Source organism: Anabas testudineus, chromosome 24, assembly GCF_900324465.2.
Source record: "Anabas testudineus chromosome 24, fAnaTes1.2, whole genome shotgun sequence".
Classification (NCBI taxonomy): domain Eukaryota; kingdom Metazoa; phylum Chordata; class Actinopteri; order Anabantiformes; family Anabantidae; genus Anabas; species Anabas testudineus.
Genome location: NC_046632.1, coordinates 14,281,406 through 14,309,176, shown reverse-complemented (window position 1 = coordinate 14,309,176; position 27,771 = coordinate 14,281,406). Strand labels below are relative to the sequence as shown.

General features: G+C 39.9%; 1 protein-coding gene across 1 annotated transcript; it reads left to right on the top strand.

Moving 5' to 3' along the window:
- The first annotated feature begins 34 nt into the window (after nt 1-34).
- On the top strand, nt 35-27,609 carry susd6 (sushi domain containing 6). Its single transcript, XM_026341238.1, has 7 exons — nt 35-235; nt 6,122-6,310; nt 22,569-22,763; nt 22,919-23,113; nt 23,218-23,356; nt 24,496-24,968; nt 25,150-27,609. The coding sequence occupies exons 2-7, from the start codon at nt 6,163-6,165 to the stop codon at nt 25,173-25,175; spliced, it is 1,176 nt and encodes a 391-aa protein (XP_026197023.1). The 5' UTR covers nt 35-235; nt 6,122-6,162; the 3' UTR covers nt 25,176-27,609.
- The last annotated feature ends 162 nt before the right edge of the window (nt 27,610-27,771 follow it).

Here is a 27,771-nt window from a genome sequence, read left to right as displayed (position 1 = left end):
TTTTAGGTAGCTATGGAGACCGCGCGAGACCGAGGCAGCTGCTGGAGCTTCCGCTCACCTCACAGAAAGGAGCTGGCGACGAGCGGCGGAGCCATTACGGAACTACACGACGAAAACCTTTTATTTTTATATTATTTCACCACTTTCCGGCTCGGGTGCCGCCCTTAACAGAACCGTGAATGCCTCGACTCTGACCGAGAGAGAGGAGGGCGCGCTGCTTTTAACCTTAACGTCGGTGAGTGTGTGTTTTTCGCCAGCTAACGTTAAGCTCACATAGGCCACTTGGTTACGAGATATTTTGTTCTCCCCCTGTCTCTCTCCGTCCGCCCGTCACTATTTGTTAGTGGCATAATTATAAACAACAAAAATGGTTCAAACGCTAGGTTTACTTACCAATCAAAGTGAGGGATGAGTTGTCAATTTTATGTGTTGTCAGTTAAACTGTGTTGTTAGGCCAACGGTAATGTATGTAGCTAACTTAAACGCAATGTTAACGTTAACTAGCTACTGTATTCAGGTGGATTTAGTTAGCTAAATGTTATTATTTCAGCTTAGATAGTGCTCACAGGTTTGGTAAAACAGAAAACCGGCTGCCCTCGCTACTTGTACCAGCTGTATTTCTGCTGTATTACAGTACATTATGGTCCCGTGAACGCCAGCGGAACAAGAGCTCATACAAAAGCTCCCATCAAAATGTCCAAATTCTACACGGTGTATAAATGGAAGAATACATGGACACATGTCTGTCAGTGGTGTGTGTGGCGGTACTACTTTGTTGTAACGGGGTTGCTTTGGTTTTGTCTTTGTTTTTGTCTGTCGCTGTGTGTGTGTGTGTGTGTGTGTGTGTGTGTGTGTTGCTGGCAGTCCACCACACTCTTTGTTTAAATAGCTCACAGTACAGTTGCACGTGTTGGAGCGTGTGACTGCATTAGAGCTGCTGCGAAGGCAGCTCACCACGTCTGAAACACCACACACTCAACACATTATTGCATTTTTTAGGGGTTTCTTTCCCTCAGATATCACCAACGTTGTAATTTCCCACTCTCTCACCTTCTGTTCGAGTAAAAGTTCTTCTCGTTTCGTGTCAGCAGGATTGGTTAAGACGTGACACTTGTAAAAGTAAAGGACAGGGAAGTCCAGATGTCAGGTGTTTTTTTTTATTGTTATAATGGAGAACTGGGATCAAACTTTATTATTATATTATATATTTATTATGGGTAACAGGCTGATTAATGTTTTGATCAAATTATCATGTGAGACTTCGTGTGGATAGTATGATAATATATCATATTACAGTATAAATTTATTTTTAACAATTTCCCAATAGATTTTCTATGATTGAGGTCCCCTGACAAACTATACTAGAATGCAGTTTACCCATATTGCCCACTTATAGATGTGTAATTGTTTCTTTTCAACAGAATTATCACTGTTGTGAGCGAATTCCGTTCCCATGATTATAAACCCAATGTCAGTAAAAGTAATGTTTACTGACCAAACAATACATTACTCTGCTTTGTTCCAAGACAATCAGCCTATGTGATCACATGTTGTTTTTAGGGATATTTCCTGATATTTGTAATGCTTTTAATTCTACAACTCTCATCAAATCTAATTCACACTAACAGTATGTTATTCTAAATGTTTAGCAATACCTAATGTTTGTGTTAAGTGCCTATTGTCTGTCTTGACAGAATTCTACTTTTATGGTTTGATTCAGACGCTTTACTGAACTGAGTTTAATATATGAATTGTTACAATCACTTGTTTAACTCCCATTGTTGGGATTGACTTGTTTTGTTTTTACACATTGTACACTCTCTGGCTTTCAGAGGCTAACTAGCAGATATACAATGTGCAGCTTTAATGGTTCTCAATTTAAAACACATTGTGGAACTGCAGTGGGTTTTATGATTTCCAGTGCAGTGTTCAGAGGCTTTTTTTTGTTTGACAACATAGCTTAGAGAAAACATCTTGTGAGTAAAGATAAGAACACTGTTTGGCTTCAGTCCCGTTTTCAGATTTCCAGACGTTCACCACTGTCAACATAATATAATAACAGTGCTTTTCTCATTTTTAGTACGTTTCCCCTTTTATTTGCATCTCGTCTTACTCTCTTAATGTTCTCTTTTTTCAGTTCTCTATCTTCTGTTTCCTTGCAGCAGTACAGCAGGATGCTCAGGCACTGTGGGCTTAACACTACATAATACTTAATAACAAAGAGTCCTTTCTGTGTGGCCATGCAGAGCCCATCTCTGGGCTCCTTCCGCAGGCCCAGGCTGACTCTACCACTAGCAATAGCATTAGGGCCTATCGAGTGGAAATCTCCCCTTGGCTGTTTCTTTGGCACACTGAGTGCTCTCTGTTCCCAGACACATGCCTGGGCTGCTGCACTCCTTGGCTCCCTTTGCATTCCAGGAGCCCCGGGCAGCTGAAAAACTGCAGTAGCAGCCTGCTGGCTGGATGTTGTCTCACTGGTGTCTGAAGTGGAGGACAAAACAGACAACGTATTAATGCTGTAAAAGCTTCCTCTTTACGGGGGGGAGGTTGAAACACGATGTAGACAATTTACAAATAGCATTGCTAATTTTAGAGGTTTTATTCAGAACTGCCTGGTTTGTGTTTTAAATGGGCTTACTTATCCCACAAAAAACAAAGCAATTCAGTTTGCAGCAGTATGAAACAGATCAACGTTAAATCCACAAACGCAAAAAGCTGCAAGTACCATGATTGGCATCATGTAACTTCAGCTGATTAATCAGCTAATTTGACCTTTTATTTGTCACATTTTAAACAAGAGATAGATTATTACCAAATATCAAGAATAAGGGTTATCATTTTCTTGATTAAGCATCATTATGTACAAAAATAGGACTAATGTTGACAATGATGGCAACAGCACAGCTTTGTACAGTGGAAAACTTGTGATCACCATTGTTGTGGTTTTAATTTCTACTTAAAGGTGCCATTCTTCTCTGTCCTCATACTTCCACATCTGTGTTTTTATTATATTTGGTCAGTATGTCTGTCAGATAACATTTTCTATAGTTCTGCTTTGTGTAGCTGCATCCAGTTTAAATTGTTTGTTCTTTATCCCATTAAGTGGGCATCAGTATCATTTAAGATAGTCATTCTGTGTTGATATTTAAACTGTCAGTCATTGGAAATGACTTTGTAATACAGCAAGCTATTTAAACATACACTCCCGTACTGTACAACTCCCTTGCCATTATTAGATTTACATTCGTACTTGTCTGTGTGTGACTGCAAGCAGGATGTGTTTATTTATGTGGTTTGATAAAAAAAAATGTTCCAGGAAACAAAGTTAAGTCTTTAGAAGTTTAATAGGGCTGCATGTAATGCGCTATGCTGAACGTCTTTGCTGGTGTCTGACAGGAGGCTCACATTGTTTCAAGGTTGGAAAGTTGACATTTAAACTTGAAGTATTTCTCTGCTTTCGCTGTCAAACTGCCTGCTGTGTTATTAATCAAATCAGTGCAGGAATATAAAGTCAGTACATGAAGACATCAGCAAAAAAAAAAAAAATCATATAAGGCTCTAAGCTATCTTGTTGAATTTAATTGTGATGCTGTATTTTGTGTTAACTTGGAGTAAATGACTTTCTTCTTTCTCCGATGCTTTTGTTGTAAAAACAGTTAAGCTAATTCTGCTTAAGCTTTTATTCTGCAAACATACAGGTTGGTCAATACCTGGCCCTCAGTTCTCTCAGTAGGTCAGTTCTGCATAATAAATGATATTTCAAGAATTTATTTACAGCCCAACAAGTCTTAAAGCCTTGATATAAAATGGCTTTGATTTTTTTTATCCTTGATATTTCTTTGATACTCATCTTATACAAACATTATCTAAATAAACGTAACAGCTATTTATAACCTAGGCCTTTGCAGCAGTGCACTGACAACATTGACAAACGCAAAACCATCTATGGATCAAATAGCTGGCCAAGGTTCCCTGCATGTGCTACTGACTGTCTGCCCTTTGGCTCAATGCAGTACCCAAGCTGTCCGGCCAAAACCAACTGACGTCACTCTGTCCCACTGGGTTGTGCCAAATGCAAGTACTGCTCCATCCTGCTTGGAGGCATCAAAAAGGTGGCAGGCAGTAGGGTGCCTTGCTCTTTGTGTATTCTAAAGGGTTTCTGCCAATTTAAATGATCTGGATTTTTGCTGACTTGAAATGTAGCCTAGTGCAGGGCACTCTAATGTGGATGTACTGGCACTCACATAAAATATGCCAAAGCTGTATTACAGAATTTTTGGAGCTCCAGACACATGGTGGTCCAACGGATGTTTTTTTTCCTGTTTTTTTTTTTTTTAAAGTGTGTTTAATTTTTGTAATTATTTATAATTATACTGTCAAGCTAAGGGTTGGCAATGTAAAATAATATTTGATCAATATTTCACATCTGGACCAGAGTTCACCATTTCAGGACCACTGTTCTAGAAGAAAATGTAAATTTTATATGACTAAGAAATTTTTAATGTGTGTCTGTCATGCCTGGGTGCTAGCTGATCTACTTAGTTAAGCCTGTATTAGTCCTGATGCAGACCAGTGGATTCACCCATGGATTGTGTATGCTGTTGACCAGCCATGTGCTTATATATTTACAATTACTTCTGTCCACATTATCTCTAGGTCCTAAATGTGGCAGCATGAGTGGCTCTACAGCCGGTCTGCAGTTTAATTTGCAGCTCTAAAGTGCAGTCACGCCATTACTGTAGCCATTAGCTCAGCAGCCTTGTGCAAGTGTAATAGCGCCTTTGCCCTGTCATAAGGATATGCAGCCTACCAGCCAGTGAGTTTCCAACAAAATGCATTCCAGTCTCTCTAAAGCAACACAGCCGATACAGTGTGCACCTGCATCTCATTTACATTAATGATAATGTACGTCTCATTGTATGCCCCCAATCAACCAACAAATGTTTGTAGGAAGTTAGTTAAGTTGGTATAATGGAAAGAGCTTTGTGACAAGAGAATTAGTGTGTATATGCATCTGATTGTTTTCCATCCCAATTAAAGGTGCCTTATAATGGCTCTTTATCTCTCCTCCACTTTTCTTTGCTGTCTTACAGCTGTTCTAGAAATACAGCATTTGATTTTGCGTGAAGTGCTATGCAAACATTTACAACACAGATACTACTTAAAGGAAGAAAAAAACTTAGATGATTGTCACTCATCAGCTTTTACGGCATGTTGACCATATGAGCAATTTCAAAAGTACACAAGATATTTGAGAAAGTAGCACCTGATGTAATTGTCTTATTTTTACATAATTTTATTGCAGAAAACAATCTGCAGCATATGGCAGACTAGCATCACAGATGAGCAGACCGTGCTCTAGCATCTGTTCATCATCAAGATTATTTATAACTAAATTTAAGAAGAACTTGATTAAAAATATTTGTGTGCACATTTATAATCAAACATACTAATATTTTAGTTTTTGTGAGCAAGACATTAGCCAACAATGTAAATGCCTAGTCATTAACTTGTTGAAATATTACTTAATTTATGATGAAGAGTTCAAATGAACTGCATCTCTTCTAACCATCAGGATTTTTGCAAAGGTTGTGATTTTAATGGCTGTTTTCTTTTTGCCCTCACTCTGTCTCAAGCACATTTAGCATCTCTCCCTCTAATGCTGTTACCTCACAAGCAGTAGGGATCTCTTTCCCTGTTACATCATCTACAGCAGAGTGTAATGGCTGGTATATGTAGTTAGATCTTGGCCAAGGCAGAGCCAAGAGTTGGAGATGAGAGGAACTCTACTGATGCTCCTGCCGCTTAAGGTTTTTAAAGACGAGAGTCTGTCTGACTAGAGGGATGTTTAGTGATGATTTAAATAGTAGGATGCAGTTTGAAGAGCTAACCCATGAAAACAGGAAGTACATGTGGTCTATGTGTGGTTATTATCAGTAAACCAAATGCTGAATGATGACGTGCAGAGACGACTGTTTCTCTTCCTGTCTTAATATCACTTTTTGTCTTTGTTCCCTCATGTCTGTGTTGCTTTAGGTTACGTAATCCTGACTGAATGTTGATAGTAATCCGCTTTCTCCCTCCCCCTCTCTATCCCTTCCTCTGTATGTGGCCTGGACAGGTTAAGCCATAGAGGACTCTCGCTGGTTGCTGGAGGAAAAGATGTGTGATGGAATGGTAGCGTTTCATACGAGAGCCCTGTCCTCTTCTTCTTCTTCTTCCTCCATCTCCTCCTCCTCACTAGCCAACAGGCTGGCTGCCTTAGCAGTTCTCCTCCTCTTCGCCCTTCTCCCTCATGGTCATGCATCAGGTAAGACATAGACACATACACACTTTTGTCTCTGCTGCCACATGATACACATCCACTGAGCTGCCACATCAGCATCTCTCTTGTGAATTGATTGAGGTTATCTCGTAGGCCAGTTTGTTGAAATAGCTTCCTTTACCCTCAGGTCGGTCAGGTTGCTCTGCTAAATGAGTCACAACAGTTTTTCTCTGTTATTGAGTGAAAGAAAGATTATGTTGTTTGCGGTCAGATTGCTGTCATAAGGTTTTAATCAACTATGACAGCCTCTGAGAGCTTTTAGCACAGGCAGCTTTATGTATCTTAGATTCTTATCTTTGAATGTGAGCTATTGGGTTTTAGTATTAAACTGATTTGATTTGAAAATTTGATTCTCACACACACGCGTTACAGCTAACATTAATAAAACAGGAATTTATCAATCACTGCAGAACCAGAGCTTTGCTTCTTCTGAAGGAACACACTATTGATAGTGTGGACTCACTGAACCCCTCCACTTGTGCCAACTTTTTCTTCTACTTCATCCCTCCAATGTTCCAGTCCCCTCCCCCTCATAAGCACACACACTGCCTCCACACACGCACTGCCTACACACACTCACACACACTGCCCCACACATAGCCAGCTTGTGAAATGTGCCAGATGTCTTTACCACAGAGAGCAGGCAGACTGTGTGTGTGTGTGTGTGTGTGTGTGTGTGTGTGTGTGTGTGTGTGTGTGTGTGTGTGTGTTTCAAGGCTCAGGGATGTTTTTAAAGCACTGATTTATTTTCTGTCTTTAAATAAATTCATAAAGGCATTAAATAAATAAATGTGTATATGAGTATGAGAAACGGCAACAGAAAGATTAGTAAGAGACAGAGATGAAGGGATGTTCAAGGGAGCAGGGCACTACTGATCCCAAGTGTATCCTCCGTCTCTCTGTCTTATGTAACACACGAGTCATGTTGTGCCTAGAGGGGTTGGTATTATGCTCACGTTCTACATCCAATACACTCTTACACATACAATGTCTATGAAAAACAAGGAAAATGTGTCCTCAAATCCCCAGCCCACGTGTTCTGTATACTGTATATCTGTGTGTGTATGTGCGCCATGCAGTGTTTTTGTTTGATACACACTACTCCGCATTATTTGTGGATGCTATGCTCCGTGTACGGATGTACCCAGTCATTGTATCAAAAGATACTGCATTGTCATTGTTCATGACACTTGTATTACGCAGAGAAAAATGTGTACCCAAAAATTTATTTTCACTCAGTTGATGGGGAAAATGACTGATAGTTCTTCATACTCCTAAGACTATTTTCAATTAGATTCTACAAAGACAGATTTACGAACTATGAAATCTTTCTAGCTCTACTGTTTTGTGAGTTGCTAATTCGTTCTGTTTTCATATTAACACTGTTTTTATGAAATACACCAAGTTTACATTGATGTCATGGAAAATGACATCTAGGTGGTTGACAATACAAAGGTTATGTTGAAGTGTTGTCATAGCTGAGTATTTCTAGCATAATTATAGCATAATTACTTCCTTATAGCACATATGACAGTATTAAAGCTGACTCACAGGCCAGTATTTCTGGATCTTCCGAATGGCGTAGCACTTAACATTTAACCCTTTCGTTGAATAAATACAAGATAAAATATATACAATAACAGTAAATACATAGAAAATAAAAAGTTTATACACAGAGTACAGTGTTTCAGATATATGATTATCTTTTTAGCATATCCTATTCAGGAAAAGTATTATTAGTTAAAATATTTATACCATCACATGTAAAAGGGAAGGATAGCGCAAAGAAAGTTGCATATAAATATATACATACATAAACACTCTAAATGTATGTTGTACATTCGCAAAGATGTAACCACATTTACAGTACCAAAAAAGAAGGAATGTTTTGAAATGTAATCTATAATTAAACATATTACTATACAGTTTAGGCACTAATGTTACAGCTTTAAAGATATATTTTTAAGGTTTTCTTTTCACTGCCCCCTCTCCTCTCCCCTGCTCACCAGGGATAGAGATTGCTATGGAAATGTTTATGAATATGAAATTTCATCACTGCTGACAAGCTATTACAGCCACACAAATGGCAGTGAGCTGTATGAATATATAAATTAGTAAAAACAAAAAAGTATACTGTATAGCAGTTTGCATACTAGACCAAAACCTTCAAACCATAGAGACCAGAATACAGCACAGAGCCGTATCAAGCCTCTATTTTTGTTCGTGGAGGTCTATGTGTGTCATATTTTGTCATTTTCTAAATATTGTTTATTTTGGCATTTCAATGAAGGGAAGTTAGATGGAGAGATAGGCCATTAGACAGTAAAAGTGTTGGTGTTCTTTACTCACCCTTCAGTTTCTTTATTACTTGTAGAAAGGTCTGTAGGAAGTAGTTGTAATGTCTTTGGTTGCAGGTATTTTTAGCACCAATCACAGTCCAAGTCATGTTTTTAGATCTGTCATTGATGTGTTGTGCTGTTGACTAAACAAGATATACACCCAGGGTATTGGTTGAACTAATGTAAATAACAAAAATTTGTTTTTGTGAATATGGTATTTGATTAAATTTGTGTGTATGATTAGGACATTTTTTCAGAAGTAGACACATGATAAACAAAACATCCTCTGCATTCTAGCAGGGTGTCAATAAACAAATGTGCTTGCACATGTGTGTTATATATTTATACATATATGTATGGCATCAGTTGGGAGGATTTTCAGGGTGCAGTGCAGATTTCTTTTGAGGATGTGACATCCCACTAATGATCACTGCACAGAGGTTAGTTTCTAATATGGTCAGTTCCTTACAGTTAGCCTTTGTAGTTAATTTCAGAGGAAGTGGGCCTAGACAGTGAGTCACAACTTAAAGAGTAAAGATGGGAAGTTTGGAAGCCAAAGGGTCTATTCACATGGTCACACAATGTGCTTCAGCTACAACAGTGTTATATGTTAGCTGGCAAGAAGATGCGCCATCTTTGTGGGACCAGTCAAATAGACAAACAGTACCCTCAAAAACCCATTGTCTTCTAAAGCTGAGTTAAAGCTGCACATTAAAGTGCCAGCAAGAACCAGAAGTCTCCCACAAACAAGCCTGCTGTGTTCTCTGTGGTGTTGACATTTATGTATGTTCATGTGTGGGAACGGGAAATGGCTTTCCCCGTAGAAAAGTGGAGTCATGGGATAAAGAAGAGTGTAGGGGGAAAGGGGAGGAGAGCAAGAGAGGGAGTAGAGAGCAGCCTTTCCTACTTATACCAAGTTTAGATTTTTACTAACTATTCTACATTCTTGGGTAGAATAATTTTTTCTCAGCCCAATGAAAGCTTATTGCAAAGATGTATGCATTTGTTTTGGCAGTTCTTGAATGAATGTGTAGAACCAATCCAAGGATATGAGGATGTTTTCTCAAACATGGAGTTGCTAAAGAAGAAACTCGACAACTCCCTTTTTCTTTAATAACAGAGTAGACCTCAGTGGCTAGCATAGCGTCATTGCTGTGACCACAGAGGAAAATATCTGAATGAGCCATGCCCTACTTATGGCATCAAACAGCTGTAGTCTTTGAAACTTGTTGCTGTCTGAAACTAAACAAAATGTAATGTGTGTGTGCAAAGAAATCTCAGTGTGTGAGTTTGCTTGCATGCTGTTTGCTTCTATTCCTCTCAGAATGTTTGTTAGATAGGCTGGGTTTACAAACAGTGCAACCTGAGAGAGGGAAACAATGGGTCCTGTGCAATTAACTGTTTGAAATAGTCCCCTGAAGTCCTGTTAGCAAGGCAGTTTGCCAGCAGCCCAAGAGTAAAGCAATATGTTGACTACTGGCTCCTTTCTGAAACATGAGAACAAAGAGGGCTTTTAGGGGGTGTTGGAAGCCACAGACTTAACCACTACAGGCTGCAGCTCCACTAGATCATCAGTCTGCAATTAGAACTGCTAACTAACTACGTATCTGTGTGTGCTTGAGCATGTCTTTATTTTCCTGTGTCGACAGAATTTGTTCAGATACTATTCTTGTGAGAACATTTTGTTCTTGGAATGGCATTTTAGCCTGTACTCCCAAGTTAAGGTCAGGTTTTGATTAGGGTTAGGCTAATGTTAGGCTAATGATAAAGTTTAGGTTTATAAGTCTAGTTGTGATGGTTAGGGTAAGGGCTAGGGAATGCATTATGTCAGTGAGTGTCCTGACAAAGTATAGTAAAACATAACTGTGTGTTTTTGAGTTTTGAGTTTATTGAACATAGCACAGCCCCTTTTCTATGATGTTTTTTTTTTTCTTTCTTTAGCCATTAGCCAGGTGAGACTGGAGCCCATTAGCAGACGTCTGGTCAAATCCATCAGCCTTTCACTTTCATTACCTGTGTGTTTATCACTTGAGCCATCACTCTCTGCTCTCACCCTGTGTCATTTAACAGCTCTCCCATCCAATGATGCCCCAAAGGGAAACTTTAAACACTTTGCCAGACAGAAAAGTACTCTGTGGAAACATATATTGCAGTGTAGAGGAGCAATACAAGACCGTTTTGTTCATTTTAAACAGTTGTCCAGACAGTTCCATTACTTTGTGAAGATCCCTGATGGCCATGATTATTGTTAGCAAGTCAGCTTTCTCATCGTCTTCAATCGCTAAGCTTATCATAGGATTTTCATTTGTGTCGAAAGTAATGTTATTTTTTATTTCGGTCTAGCACGGTTTATCAAAGGTTAATGAATGTTGAAGCAGGGAGTGTTGGCACTGGCAGCAACAGGCACATCAACGGTCAAATCTGATAAGGTACAAAAAGTGTTAAGACTACCTGGAGCTGTATGTATAATCACACTGTCATTTTTGTCTATGTTTATTGCTAATGCACTGATTGTAATATAAAAAACTACACACCTACTAAAAACACTACATCACACCGCATTGTTCAAACCTTTGTTTTTTGAGCTCTCTCCAGAACTTGAGGATTATTTTGAAGCTACATTAAGGCTCGGGAGTGGGGAGGCAGTTTGGAAATTGTTTTCCACCAAAATGTGTGTGGTTGTCTGAAGCAGCAGGCAGTCATAATGATTTCCAAAGGGCCTCATCTGAGGGACCAGCCTGCTGAGTAGAGGACATCTCTGACTAATGAGCTGCTAAATATATCCCCCAGTTTCTCCTGTCTTCTGTTGCTTTTGCTAATGTTCTTTGTTTCAGTGTTCATTCATTCTTTTTCTTTGCGTCTTGTCTTTGCTTTCATTTTGCTTTTCTTAACATCTTTGTACTGTCTAACTTTCTTAATTGTGGTTTTTAGTTTTTGCATTTTATTGTCAAGCTGTCTCCTCAAAATCGTGCCAAAATAAATGTTTGTGCTCGTCGCTTTCATGTTTGTCTCTGTTCTGTTTCCCGTTTTCTTCATTTATCCTATCTTTTTGCCTTCTCTCTCACCTCCTCTTTGATGCGTCCTTTTTTTATTCAGGCTCACTGAAACGGTGTGGGCTGATTTTTCGTCACACCGTTAGTCAACAGCAGCATCTTGTTCAAACAAGTTATAAGCTTACACATAAGGCACTGAACATCCTACACACATATACTTTGCCAATGGTTGAGACATCCACATTGTGCCAGACTATGAGAAACCATGATCGAAGCCCATGACGCAGGTGGAGGATTAAAGATTTTCTACACAACAGTTTGGCAGGGTAAAAGGTAACTTTTTTGATGACAAATTGAATTCTTTAGGTTAATTCTGTAGTTTTCATAATTTCTCATTTTAAAACTGATTTGCTGTCAAGAAGTGCAGAAAAACATCTATAGACTCAGGGCCGTTTATTTGTTTGTTAGTATTGTGACAAGTAAACCTCCACTTCCTGTTGGTGCTTCACAATAAAAACCTTCCTCTAGTTTACCAGTAGAAGGCTTTTAATGTGAAGTAGAAGCAGTAAATGACTTTGCTTTAGCAGCATCTTAAAACTGCAACCAAAGATTTCACAAAACATTCAAACATATTAGCCTAAGACACCCTCAGTGTAGAAAAAAACAGCTCCAAAATATTACTTATCAGCATGATTATCATGTGCTGCAGTGGAGTACAGGGTGCATTGGTTCATGCCTCAGCATGTTGCAGCTGTAGCAAGACAGACAAATGGGGTGATTCTGCAAAGCAATACCCACAAGCTGTTATTAGTGTTTGAGCTTTGGCTAAAATTTAGCTTTGGCAGAAAAAAAAACGTCTAGCTAGCTTGCTAAATTAAAAGTGCATATAGGATACACAGTCAGTGTTAGCAGCAAAACAGACAGCAAAATAAAGTAAACTAAACAATTTAATCTGATGCTGATTTTGAGCTGTGGGAATGGGCTGGGCTATACATGTGCTCACCTGCTGCACTTGTGGCTTGTTGTCATGGGTGGAGGTGGTATACAGCTCTTTTTCTTTAACAGTCTGTATTTCAGTAGAAATTGCTCCATCACTGTCTGCCTATATGGCAATTTCTTGTTCAATAGATGTTTAACAGAGATTGTAAATAAGGAGAAGAGAGGATATGACACTACAATTCATGAGTGCTAGTTCATTGTCCCCCAGAGAGAAGTAGGAGCATAAAGTTTGATTTAAAACAACAACCCTGAAACTGTTATGGTCTACATGCCTTTCTTAAAAATAATAGTTTGTTTTAATGTTAAAGGCCTGAGCCTGGATCCTCACCCCAGTACTAGCACCACCGTTATAGTTGAATTTTTACTGTCACTGTGTGGTATGTGACTTGGTCTTATTTTTGCCAGCAGGATGTCGTAATTAACATTCAAATTTTAATTATTTACAGTTTTTCTTTTGTACTGTCCAGTCCCATCCTTCAAACTGTAACCAGCTCATTAGATGGAGTGTTGAGATATTTATTGGCCAGTTGGCCTAGCTCCACTCTAATGCCCTCTGTCCTTATTACATCATCTGTAAACAGCTCTCTGGAACAAACAGAAGCCAAATGGTGAACGTCTTTGTGGAGTCCATTTGGATAATTGTGTCAGGATTTATAAGAAGACTGCATGTCTCTGTATGCCTTATCTATATTTATCCTTGTGTAGGACAGTAGAATAATTTATACATTTGCGTCTTTATATTAAATTGTTAAACAGTACTAAAGAGACAACATTATTATGACTTGGTGATTAAATTACAATATTTGCTCATTTTTTTATTTGTTGTTCTTTCTCACACCTATTTATTCACACAGAAAAAGGTTACTCTGAAGTGTCTGTACCTTGCTCTTGGAGTTGGCAACAGTCCCATCCATGCTTTGAATCATGGAAGTTCAGCGTCTGTGTTTGTATCCACAAACTGTTTGCAGCATTGGAGGTCTAGCCAGCAGTATAAACTGTACTTTGTATTATGATGATAAACAGTAGTTTGCTAGAAACTTTCTCACTGCGCTAACATTGAAAATCCTGTCATCTGATATTTTGGCTTAAGTAAAGTTTTTGCACTTATTTTATTGTAAAAATATCAGGTGTCTATATTACATAAAACTATTTGAATTCATTGGTATTTTACAGTGACATAACGAGAATTAAAGTTTAGAACTCAAGCTTGTGTTGACATGCCTTAATTGCCTTTTACTTAAGGCAAATGGATAGCTGCCCGGGATCTTCCTGTTTTTTTCTCTGTAATGTTTAGTTGTCCCTAACATATACTGGTAGAGTCTGTTGCTAATTGCTTTTCTAGTTCTTTCAGTAGAACTGATCTAGTCATGAATGTCTTGATTATTCTTGCCCCTAATCCACATCCACAATATGTTCCATCTGATAAAGTAAACAACTTGCATGCACTGCATCACTTGTTAATGAACACCGATGTATGAATTGAAATTGCTGGCTGTTTATATGCTCACAGTTGTGTTCATGAGGCGATAGATTGACTATTTTGACTTGACAGTATAGCCAAACGGATTTACTGATGGTAACAACAATGTAAGGCAACTTACATGCAGTATTTGCAAGTACTTTCTATGACCAGCTTTACTTTATGTTTGGATAGTGTATGCTAATGAAATCTGCAGTGGTCTTTACTGTCCAGCTAAATCACTGTTTGCTAGCGTGTAAGAACCCACTGTTATGGAAAATATGAGACACATTGACAACAACTGTTATATTGCTTCTCTCAGCAGAGGAGGCTGCATGTGTTAAAGAGGCTACTGATGCTTACCATTTGTTCACTCTCTCGGTGACCTGCTTGAGCAGTTGCTATCTGAAAGTCCAGTTGGGCTTCATTAGAGTGATGATGGATGTTGGACTATAATGACTGCATTGTTGAGTTACTGGAAATCTAATTCAAAGTGTGGGACACAATCTCTTTCTTTCTTTGCCTTTGTCTCTGAAAGGGATACATCATCATAACCCTTTGTCCTACTGTGCTAACATAACAGAAATAAGCATTATTTTTGTCCTATAATTCTTCCTGTTCTCTGCAGTATGACTGCTTAGTTTCTGGTAACAATGTGTTGTCTGGAGAACCTGTTCTTCCACTCTGGATAGTATTTCCATACCATTACAGCTCTTGACTGACTTATGCTGCCCTCACCAGCAGTACAGGACTACTAACACATCAGCGTATCAGCCCTGGTAAGCAGGGTTTGGATTATCTCCATGACTTTCACCTTCAACAAATGTCCCAGACTCAGCACTCATATCTCTTCTAGCTGGCAGGCCTGGGCCTCTGAAATATGATCAGCCCACAGTTGTATTGACAGTTGCGGGGTGGTGGGGGTGGTGGTGTATGCATCTCAACACATGCACGTGTGTGTAGGAGGGGTCCCACACACTCTTTTGTTTTCCTCTGAAAGCTGAGAAGAAGGAATGTCTGCCTCCCAGCTGTCCTTGGGAGTGAGGGTGACAGGAGAGAGAAGGGGGAGCTCAATGTTCGCCTTTGCTAACATCCTCCCATCTGTTACTCGAGAGCATAAAGTGTGTGCGTATGTGTGTGCATGCTTGTACAATTGTAGGGGTTGGAGAGAGGGTCACACAATGATGGTACTCCCCCCCCCACCCCCCTTCCTCACTCACACTGGCCTCTCATGCATATTTAACCCCTAAAATGCAAAGTTGTCTGTTGTCCTTTTTGGAGGCACGCTACTTAAATCTGTCACTGTGCCCCATCCTTCATTAAGTGAGGACAATGGCAGCACACGTGGCTTGCTAAATGCATTGCAACAGCAGGAGAGGATGGGTGGGGAGAGGGAGGATGTTTTCTGTCTGTTCAGAGACTTCCTTCACCCTGGGTTTATACAGAATGTGTGCTTGTTTGTGTGTTGCAGCTGCAGGAAGGGTTGTAGCGAGTAGTTTGCTAAGTTCTCTGGAAGTGTTCTTTTGGAAGCACATAGCTGTTGGAATCATGTTTTCTGGCAGATTTCCTGTTTACCGCAGAAATGACACTGTTGACTTTGGCACCAGTGTACAATGCGAACATTAGTTGGCCTTTGTAGGTGTAGTGTCATGATGAAATGAATGCCCACTGCTCAGCTCATACCCCTTGTCTCCCCCACCGTCCCTAACCATCCACACAATGCAGATAGGATGTCAGTGAGCAACACAAGCCAGCTGTTTACAAAGGTGCCTTGGGACTCCTTGCAGCTTAGATATACATAGTGAGTAACCTGTCTGCCTTTGTCTTTATACTCAGGCTTTTTTTACAAATGTGCCAGCCCCTCCCTGACACTGCCACTCTGTTCCTCATCCTTTTCCCATCTGCCTCTTGTTCCTCTTGTTCCTTTCTTCCTCAGTTAGTTCCCTCCACCTTTTCCCAAGGGATTTGGACATGGAACAATTGTGATTTCTTTTTTTTTTTTAAATGGGTTTTATGCTTTGAGGTTTCAGCCTGCTTCTGCATTCTTTTTACCACACAGTAATACAAGTCAATCTTTTTATAATCTTGTTTTTCAAATTTTCTTTCCCATAACCTTTCTCTTTGTTCAACAAAATGTGCTTTTTTTTTTTTTTTTTTCTGTTTTTCTCTGAGTCAGAGCCCAACTGTTATGTGTGGAGAGTCACTATGTGTGTTTGTCGGTGTTACAGCATGGCGGCTTCTCACTCACAGCAGAACATGACACTGCTAGTATCGCTTACCCAGACATTAAGAGTCCCACATTACAGTCCTGTGTCACCCACCCGGGTCAGTGTAGCAAGTTCTGTCACCTTGTAGTGTGATGTATCTCAGACTGAAAGCTGATCTGTGATATTGATGTGTGGAAGAATGAAAGTGCAGGAAACACACAAATACACACCTTCTCATATTTTGCACTTGCATTGTGACTGGCATAACAATTTCTAGTTTAACATCTGCATTACCAATTTATGTTTGAGGTACTTTCACTGCCATATTAATTTATAATAAAGTTTACAAAACCTTTTTTCTCATTTTGTGCACTCTTCACCAGTCTAGTCTGTGTGAATTTTGGGGCTTAATACTAAATGTCCATAATGGCTTAATGTTGTCTGTTTACATTTTTAAGTTGTTTTTTAAGTTTTTTGTCTTTTTTGCTGCACTGTAATAACTACAGCTTAGTATAAATTCCTTGGATTAGCAGGCACGACAGGGGAACATGGCAAAAAACAAAAACATCCTTGTTGCAAAAATGACAGCAACATCATCAAAAACAACAACAACAGAGGGTCTGGAGAGAAGCCAACAAAGGAACAAAAACACATTTACTAGGCCAAAGAGAGCATCATTATCCCCTCGGTCTTTAGCTTTATCCAGTGAACCCCCCCTTGGCATATATTTATGCACCCCTGCTTCCCGACACACAAGCACGTACACACAGAGTGAAAAACACACCCTCTTTTTTGGCTCTATTGTTTTATAAAGCAACCAAACAGCTGGCCACAGAAGTCATCAGTATCTGATCTGCTTTAGAATGCTCCCAGCTTGTAATGGAGGATAATTAGATTTTTAATTTGCCTAGGCAAAGAGGGCTAAAACCCTTGTCTTTCTCCCACCAGTGTTTTCCTCAATTCACCCCCCTCCTGACTTTAGCGGGCGAGTGCCATCAGTAACAGATGGAGAAAGGGAGATATTCACAGCCTGGCAGGCACATCAGAGCAAGGCTGGGGATTTTAACACCCCCCATGGCCTGAGTCTCCTTTGACACAGCCTTAAGATGCTGAATGTTGGGATTAGCAGTCAGCATCATAAGTGCTCTGTCCTGGTCCAGTCCTCCCAGTACTGTTTTTGTCCAGCTTTTTAGCCATCAGATGCCTATATCTGCTTACATTTGTGTGAGTTCTAATAGCTTAACCTTTTTATATGCTCACTTGGCAAATACCAAAGCTGAAGTACTGTTAGAGACTTCAGCAGTGTTGCCAACCTAGCAACTTTCTTGCTAAATATGGCAACTTTCCAAAGTGACTAGCAACAAATCTAAAACAAATTTTGGTGTCATTGAAGATTCTGATGTGAAAGCTTGTATCATTCTGCAGTTACTATCCGCAGCGAGTAGCGACTCGACTGCTCTACCATCTGAGCTACATGTCACCGCAGTTGATCTCTATAAAGGAGGAGGGTCGGACATGGAGCTAGCAATTCAGACCCACATAACAGTCCTTTGATTAAATTTGATATTCTAACATTAAACAATACAGTTATGTAATGTGGGTCTAGACAAAACATTAAAGTGGTCTGAGAAGTGATCGCCTATTCAGTGGCAAAATAAAAACTGAATAATGTAAATTTATGTTTTTCCCATACACTATTTCCTCTAGCTTTTTACAAGGCAGTTGTGATTCTGTTTTAGTCTTTATTGTTTTCAGCATTTCTCCAGAATCCATTCTTTTAAGCAAACTCTTAACATGACACCAGTGGGAGAACAGCTTGTGTTTAACTGTGAGTCATTCCCTTCATAAGCACAAAACATGGTGTGCTGAAATCCACTCTGGCATAGCTTAGTGCTTTAATCAGTTTTTTCCCGTCCATGTTTTCAAAGCCAATATTCAATCCAGGCTGAAAAGGCAATAGAAAACAGAGAGGTTATATATCTTAAACACTCCGGCATCGCTCAGTACTGAACCAGGCATTTATTCTTTCCTTTACCAGCATGTCTTAGTGAGTGCTAGCCCAACCCACAGTGTGGTATGCACTGTTGCTGCCTGTTCTCCCCATTGTTGCTGCACAGAGCCTCTCCCTCACACACACAACTCGTCGACCTGCCAAGGCATGTCTCTTTTTGCTTTGTAATTGCTCAGTGCCACAGTGCATTTTTCTGCACTGTCTTCCTTTCTTTTTATTTTCCCTTCACCTTCTCTTTCTGTCCGTTTGTTGAATAATAATCTTCCTGTTTTTTCCCATTTTTGGTGTGTGTGTGTGTGTGTGTGTGTATGTATATATATATATCTATATATACATACACACACACACACTAATTACAACCTTGTTCTAAGGTAGGCTGTCACTTCCTTTGACAAGTATAATCCCATGGGAAAGTTAGTCAGTGAGGTTTTACACCTTTTTTTCTACATTTCTCATTATTTTTTGTTTATTTTGATTTTTTAGCTGACACAGGTTTGAGTTGCTGAATTCCCAAAGGGTGTAGTGTACAAGGAAGTTGCATTCATGGGCATTTATCTAGTCTATATTTGGGGTTGATGTTAGTTTATGGTACAATATATTATACAGAGGGGGCTGCAAAAAAGAATCAAAGCTTTTTTGATGATTTTCATTATCCATTAAAGTACTGATTGTTTTTTTGGAACTATTTGAATATTTTGTCACTAAAATAGTTAACAACTAAAATACATGGCATTGTTGCTTTAAAATTTAATGATGATCAGTCAATTTGTTTATTATTATTGTGCAAAATGGACATTTTTGTGTGTTTCAGTTAGTACAGTCAAATTAGATACAGTGTTATGTTTAATGGTTTAAAACATGTCAAGACAGATACAGTAATTCTGAAATACTTTTCCTCATGCTGTAATAATGTACCTGGCTGTGTGTGTTAAATGGCAGGTAAAGGCTTGTAGCAGTACTTGTGTGAGTGCAGTAGTTACAAACATTGGAAAACACACATGTTGAAACTGGTTTGTTAAAAATGGACAAAACTGAATCTGTTGCATCAATTTGTGCAATATTCTACACGTATAACGTCCACAGACGCTCATGTTAACTTGTTAAGCTAATGAAATGATGACATGAACTGTGTGCTGCTCATAACGTTACTCCAACCAACATTACCATTACGCTGTGTGTTTGTGTGTTATAAGTTAGCAAGGTATACCTGATAATTAAGGTCTCCTGTCACAATACCAATCAGGTACTGTGACGTCCCGTCCCTACCCTGAAGGAGAAGGTACAATTTATTGACATTTATTGGCGCCATATTTGTTTTAGAGTGACCTGACTTCAGTGACCTCTGAGTGTTACTGAATCTGTTAGAATTGACCCCTTACCGGGTTAACCCAGACACTGTAAGCAGTTCTTTTTCAACTAACGTCATGATAATGCAGGAAGGGATTTGCTTAAAACTACAAGAAAAAACATTATTTGTTATGTATAAATAATTTTGTAATAGATGAGGGTATTGTGTCCCTTATAGACAGAATGCGTTATACTTTTCTTTTTTTTTTTTTACATCAAGTATGTCTATTGCAGGTACTTTGAGACTGGTGCAAATGAGAACAAAGTTCAAAGGCTAAAGGTGATGAATCCCATTAACACTCATCAGCTTTCTACACATCTATTGACTTCCTTATAGTGCTCCACAAAAGATCTCAGCAGTGGCTGTTGGCTGAAGGCAATTGTTCTAAACACCTCCCTAAGGCCTTTTTGTTCCCTGCTGCCTCCTGGCCTGGGGTCAGCAATTCATCACCTTTAGCACCTCCATTAACAGCATCTCCTCCTCAGTGAGCCTTCAGTCGCCCTGAAGCAGTTCGGCGAACAACTGCTCAGGTTATTGTGTCAAATGGCATCCTGAAATGTGGGTGTACAGATAGTATGTGTCTAAGATCAATAACTTGGATGTGCTTGAGAGAGAATGACTAACACACAAACTGAGGTGCATGTTGTGTCCTATTAAACAACCATTCTGCTTGTGTTTCACACATTAAACCAGACTATTTGTCATGACTGATTACTGGGTAATCTCTGTCAGTGCAGCTGTCTCTGCAAATGTTGCTAAACTACTATCAGCCAAACTATGGAATTAAACAAACTATAATTCTGAGGTTTTGATATTTTGCACTTGGCTTTTAATCTACATAATGGCTCTAATTGTAATGTAAATAATCAGTAGTGTAACAAATACTTATAATAATACTTATTTGGAGGTCTATCTAGGCCTGTCCCAACCCTGGAGTAACTCCATGTTTTGTTCCACTTGCACTACTATGAAATCTGTCCTCAGCTGAATTTAATAACACACCCTTTGGTATCACACGACTTAGTTCTGGGAGTGTCTTTGTTTGTGGGTGTTGTCTTTGTCTTTGTTTCGTTTTCTCTCGCTTTATATGTGTGCCTGAGAGAGTGAGTAGGCCGTCACACATTTGAGTGTTTGCATTTAATCTTGTGCTGCCAGCTTAGAGCGACGTTTCTCCTCCGAGATAAGAGGATGTTAGAGGCACTGCTGTGGAAATAGTCTCTCTTTCAATCTCTTAACACGCACAGAGGCAAGACAAAGTGGCTATTTGCAGTGTTGGTGTGTTTGTTTATGTCAAGCAAGTGATAAGAACTGCAGTAGACCATGGCTAATTTATTTTATAAATGCTCAAACCAAGGATGAAATAATGAGCCATATGCTCATTAGTATTGATGGCATTATTAAAGTTTTTTGTTGTGGGGGTGTTTTCAATTTACCTATGTTTGTATCTTATTACATAGGAGAATCACTGCACATTGTATGGTTTTATTGTATAAATCAAACAGATCAGATGTAGACAAAAAACAATGAAAATCTTTCACTTATGAAAGACTTAATTTATGTATAATAGCCCAAAGGGATTTGGGTTGTGTTAGTTAGTTGGTATTGGATAACGTCACGCTGAAGCCAAGCCCAAATTCTTGTGTAACCACTTCACAGATGAGCCAGATCAGTGGTAATTCAGTTGGTTTGTCTATAGCTATGATTTTTACAGAACAGAGTTCGTCCATAAAATCAGTAAGTCAGCCTCCTGCTGTCGTGCCTCAGTTTACACAGGTGTTACAATGTTATGTCAGACCTGCTGGATTAAGATGTGTGCAAGTTAACATGAGTTTATGTTTGTGTGTGTGGACAGTGTTTGGAGCTGTTGGAGTGCAACACAGAAACAGATAATTTACTCTCACACTGCAATGAAACACTCATAAAGACTCAAGACTCAAGCAAGCTATCGTGACTGTAACATTATAGATGGAGCATGAGAAAGTGGATCAAAGCACAATTAGCTTTCGGTCTTCTGCCACAGCCTGTATTTATTGGCTGGTTTAGAGCTTCAGGTCTGTCATTAGAGCCAAGTAAATGAGCCTCACTGAAGATCCTGTCTCACCGCCAGACAGATCCAGTGCTAGAGTGGGATGAAGACAGTTATTGAGCAAGAGATAATCAAGAAAAATTAGATCTATAAGAAGCTCCTTGTGACAATTTATTCCACTGTAGATACTTGAGATATTTTCTGTACTGCACGGCATAGCTGTCTCCACCTGACTTGTTATGTTGATACAGTGCTTCTCCCATGCCTGTGTAAAATGCAGCCTAGTTTCAAGTAACAATACCTCTGAGCTTTAATTATCAGCTCAACCTGTCAACTTGGCAGTTTCCCTGTGAAAAGTTGTTTGACCCAGTGGCAGCTGCCTGCAGAGGAGACCAACAGACGCTTTATGTCAGAGTAATGATAGAACAGCACTGTATTCCAGCAGCACTTTATTAGTATAATACTAAAATTCTAGAGTCACTGGAATACTATTTGACTCTGATTGTACCAGCCATAACAAATATGAGTAGTTATCATAAATACAGGGTTTGTTTGAAATATTATTGGTACTGTAGTCTTTAATGAACCAGGTCACATATGACACAATTTGCTTCATATCCTATCCAGCCAGAGGCAGTCTCATCTCTACTAAGTATACTTGCATGCCTTATAATTACCTTGTTAGATTACATTGTTAAAATATGATTCAGGATCCCAGTTGATAGTTCCTCATATGAGCAGTAAACGATCACGAGTCCATAATCAAGAAGCTTTATCGTTTACTTCTGTCCGCTTGTTCTATAATTTAGGTCACTGATTAATATTTATTGTCTTTATTTTTCTGTGTTTCTGTGTCTTTAGGTTGTGCGCGGCCAGACGGTGTGCAGCATGGAGACCTGCTGAACCAGACAGAAGCTAACCGGGGATCTTTTCCCCCAGGCACCCTGCTGACCTATGGCTGTGAGCCTGGCTACACTGCAGATGGACCCACCACCATCATTTGTACCAGTTCTGGCATCTGGTCCAGTCCGCCTCCACAATGTGTCAGAAGCAGTGGTGAGCAAGAGTCAAAAACATATACACAAGCAGCGTAACAAGTTCTTTCAGTCTTTGTTTTTAAAACACACACAATTATAGCTAAATATATTTTCTGTACACAACACTTGTGATTGTGATTGTAATGAATCTCTGTTGCCTCTGTCTCTCTCCAGTGTGTTCACCCCCTACTGAACCAGAGAATGGCGGCTACCGTTGTCACCCATCTCCTTGCCCCCACCTCATCCAGAAGACTGTCATCGAGTACTTCTGTGATGAGGGTTACGCACTGAAGGGAGACTACAAGTTTCTCACCTGCCAGAACGGCGAGTGGGATGGTCCAATGCAGATCAGCTGCCGACTCTCACAAGGTCTTTGACCTCATCTTCTGTGTGTTTGTTTGTGAGCAGATGTAACCTTATTCAGTAAAAAGCTGTGAATCACATTCTCACAGCTGTCTTCTTATGTCCCTCAGACAAGGAGCCAAACTCTCCACTGGGTATACCTGCTCTGTCTATTGTGGCATCCACAGCTAGTTCTGTGGCACTTATCCTGCTTTTAGTGGTGCTCTTTGTTCTTGTACAGCCAAAACTCAAGTCCTTCCACCACAGCAGGTAAGATAAGCACGCACTCATGACTGTCTTCTGCCCTTTACCATATCTGCATTTCACATCCCGAACATTTAGATTGTATTAATCGGTTAGTGTGTCAGGAGTTAATCACCGAGCATAGTACTGAGACATTTGATAACCTCATGCTGTCACTTATAAAAGCCACCAAAGACAGAGTACACCATCATCTACTTGCTGTATGTGTATGTAAGTCTTAAAAAACATACTTCGAGTTGAGTGTCATGCATGATATTTAGACTGACAAATGATCACCTCAGATTGTTGCTTTGTTTAAAATGGAAGTCTTTTTTTCCCTGAAAAAGATGACAGGGGTGTTTTAGACTCAATTCTCGTGTTGATGTCTAATGGACCTAGTTGTTCAGAGGGAAAACTAACACTTTCCCAGATCATATCAATAAAGTAGGTCAGTCGTTCTTTGGGGCCTCACTTCTCCTAACACAATGTTTTATTGTCCCACCTGACCCAGGTCATGTCTGTTTTTGTCTGTGTGCTTTTTGTTTTGCACATTATTAAAGAGGTTGAATGTGCTGAAAATAATATTTTCATTATCCTTCAACGTCTTACAAACACGTATTTGCCAGAAACTCTTGAACGCTTCAGTTTTGTGTGCTCTTGAAGACACTGCCCTTTTATAATCGGTGCCACAAACAACTTCTCCCTATGTTACAGATTAACACCGGTGATACTGCTTGTAATTCTCTCTGTGTACACACCTTTTATCGAAAGGGTTTGGTTCGAAACTAGTCACTTAAAAATGTCCACTTGGATGGAAACTAGTTTTCCAAGTTTTGCATTTCTTAGTAAATACCTGAGAAATGAAAGTAAAAGTGTGAAAGATTAATCAGCCAGTAGTTGCTCTGCTGTGGCTCTGTGATTAAAAGGCCAGAATGATTTGATCTAATACTCATTGGCACTCTTGCTGTTGTGTAGTGGACCTGAGGGTTTAGTGCAGCCTGCTATAAAGGGATAGTACAGTCAACATTAAACACCTCCACACAGAGGTTCTGCTGCAGCATGCAACACATGACTACATCATGCCCATCAATCTGAGCCTAGTGTCATGATTCACTTTGTCTTTCCGTGTGTCCCTTTGTCTCACACATTGTCTCTCCATCCATCAGGAGGGAACAGGGAGTCTCAGGCCAGGCCAGTTCCATCATGGTGGAGGGTGTCCAGGTGACGCTTCCCTCCTATGAAGAGGCTGTTTATGGAAGCAGCGGACCCTGCAGTGCTTCTGGTCGTCCTCCATCTCCCCCACCTCCACCAGCTCCTCCAGAATCTCGAGTCCCCATTGTGCTCTCTGAGGGGCTTCCTCAGGGAGCCACTGGAGGCCATGGCCCCAGCAGAACCCGACACCACAGAGACTTAGACTTCTGTCTCCCATCCACCTCATCGTCCTTCTCGTCCCGGCGTCATGCAGAGACAGTGCTTGTTCATCAGGCTCCCTCCTCTTCCTCCTCCTCTTCATCATCATCATGGGCTAGAGAGCACCCTAGGGGTGCATGCGCAGGCCCTCTACCCCTTCGTAGAGACTCTGAGAGCAGCGACCAGCACAGTCTGCTTTCTGTTACCTCTACAGATGAGTTTTCTGATGGTAAGAAGAAAGAGTGTGTTATTTCACAGAGTTGCTTTAACAGTTATAGCCAGAGCAATACGACTGTTTGAGAGTAACAAGTATGATATAATTATAAAATTATGACATACATATACATATATATAATATACATGATATGTGTAATAATAACGTGTGTCATTCTCTATTCTATTCTTTGCAGATATTCCCTTGTTGAAGGAAGCATGAAGTCTGCCAGCCCGCTATCAGCATCAGCAGCAGAGCCCCTCTTTCCCTATCTCTCACTGCTGACCCGGACTGACTGTGGCTGTCAACCTACTTCCCCCCAACTCCCCTCAGCAGCCAGCAGAGAAAAGACTAGAACTATGGCCATTTCCCATTGCAGCCTCTTCTGCCACTGCTACTCATGCAGAGCAAAGTCAACAACCAATACAACTTTACCAGAAGCAATGATGGAGCACCACTGGATCGAACTAAAGACAAACCAGACAAATCAAGTGGTACCAGCTCAGCATAAGTCCTGTAGATCCTATGTATATGAGTAAAACAAACATACTGAGTCAAGGTTGTGTACTATAGGCTATGTATTACCATACACTCGCCTACTCCTACTAGGTATAGATCTCTTTATTAACATCGCTACCAGACGCTTCATCTGAGAAGGCTCTAGCAATTGAGACACGTCACACATCTGAATTCACTGCGGCTACGAAAATAAACTTGATGTTCGCTCCTGACACTGCAGGTCTCAGAAACAGAATCGTCTTCCCGCTGTACTTGAAAACTTGTGAGTGACGGCTGGGTTTTTGTGGCCCTCTTTGTGAATGCTGCATGTTGTTTTGAGTCATTGCTGTTGCAGCATGGTGGCCCTCTCTGAATGAAGCATGAATCCTCCACTTTCTCTCTCTCTCTCTTTCTCTCTCGCTCACTCTCTCTGTCTCGCTGTCTAGCTATCTATGTATCCGGTTGGCGTCCAGCATATGGATTAGTGGGATTGAGAACCACTTCACACAACTGACCTAAAAGCAGGGTGAAGCATTTTACGAAGCTCCATATCACAACTATAAAAAGACCTGCTCCTTTCGATTCTGTTGCCAGCTGCATACAGTATCTCAAAGGCACTTCTTCTGTTGCATGAGTGAGACTGATTGGTGTTGTGGTTGGTTCCAGGACTGTGATACACTTCTTACTTGTATAAGGAAAGGGTGAAATAACGTTAAATATTTGTCTGACAGCTGATGAGAGGGGTCGTCTTTCAACATGGTGATTGGGAACATGACTAATCTTTAAGGTTGTGTTTTATTTTCTTCCTCTGTATTTATTGTTTGGTTCTGTTTGCTTTGAGTTGCTGAATCTGACTGTGTGTGTGTGTGTGTGTCTGTGCGTGTGTGTGTGTGTGTGTGCGTGTATGTGTCAGCTAAGCGTGAGAGGACATATCCTCATATGGTAAGCCTTGATACAGTCATTTCCTGATTTGCCTCTGTTCAGACGAGAAACTCTTTTCACAATGTCCCTCTCTTTCACCATAGGAAAATATCCCAATGTTGAATATGTCACATGAACAGTCCAGTGCCACTAGAGGTATTGAGTCCACTACACAATGTGTGTATTATTCGTCTACTCTCAAGCTAGAATATTTATCTTTTTTCTGCTGAATGGCTGGCAAACACAAGTCTCCTTAGAGAAACAGGCTGTCGCCCACCTTCACACTGAACTAAAGACTCTCCACTTTTGTGCATTATCGACACAACTGCAACTGGTTGCGGTAAAATAACAAGTTTAGTTGTATAGCACCCCGCCCCCAGCACAGACACTCACCCACCCCTCCAATGGCAAATGCAGATTTAAAAGAGAATCATGTTATTTTGTTAGAAGTCATCGTCTGTTTTCATTGCCACATGAAAAGCTTCGGTGGCTGAGCTGGTCACCTTGGAAACAGGATGACTCGGATACGTCCTGAGAATTACTTTTCAAGCTAAACTGCTTTAAAAAAAAAAAAACAACAACAACCTGATTTTTGATTTTCTGTTCTTGGTTTTATTTGGCATTCGTGGCTGTCTGTCACTGTCAATGGCTACATTATTAATGCAAACAGAATGTTGCCTTAGACTTGTACATGGTCTTTGTTTTTATGTATAATCTTGAGCCTCCGCGTTGGTTGCTTTACAATACTGCAACATGTTCTTTTTCCCCCCAATGGCCTTACTCTATTCTTTTCTATTCTATGCATAAAACTGTCTTTATGTATTTATCAATGAGTTTACTTTTGTTGTGGACACGACTAAACGAATGTCCGTCCTTCTCTGTCCTAGCTTTTCCAGCTACTGTGATGATTATGATGATGAACCTAATAGCATCTATATTTCACTATTCCTTTGCTTCTCGTTTGCTATAAGGCATTAAAATATTATGTGATTGAAAAGAAAAGAAACTTAAATTAACTTTGCATTCAGAAGCACTGTTGTACGGTGTTGCTTCCCTAAAAATAACAGGTTAAAAAAAGTACACATCCTGATTCTTAGTTTCAACGCTTTAAGCTTTGGTTTTTCCTCTGTACATGGCAATGGGTGTGAAGATAGTAATTTAATATTTGTATAAAGTTTAATTTAATTTTACAGTGTGTATATAACTTTCTAATTAAAGCTTTCTTTTGAATGTGGAAGATGATGTGTCCTTCTTTAAAACCCATGTCGGATTGTTTTCCTCTCCTAATTCAATACATTTGCCTACGCCCTGGTACTGTGTAGCTAGTAACCAAATATTTTAAGTTATTTCTACAGTGCCTGAAGCGTATGATAGTACACTAGTTATGAGATCATAAATC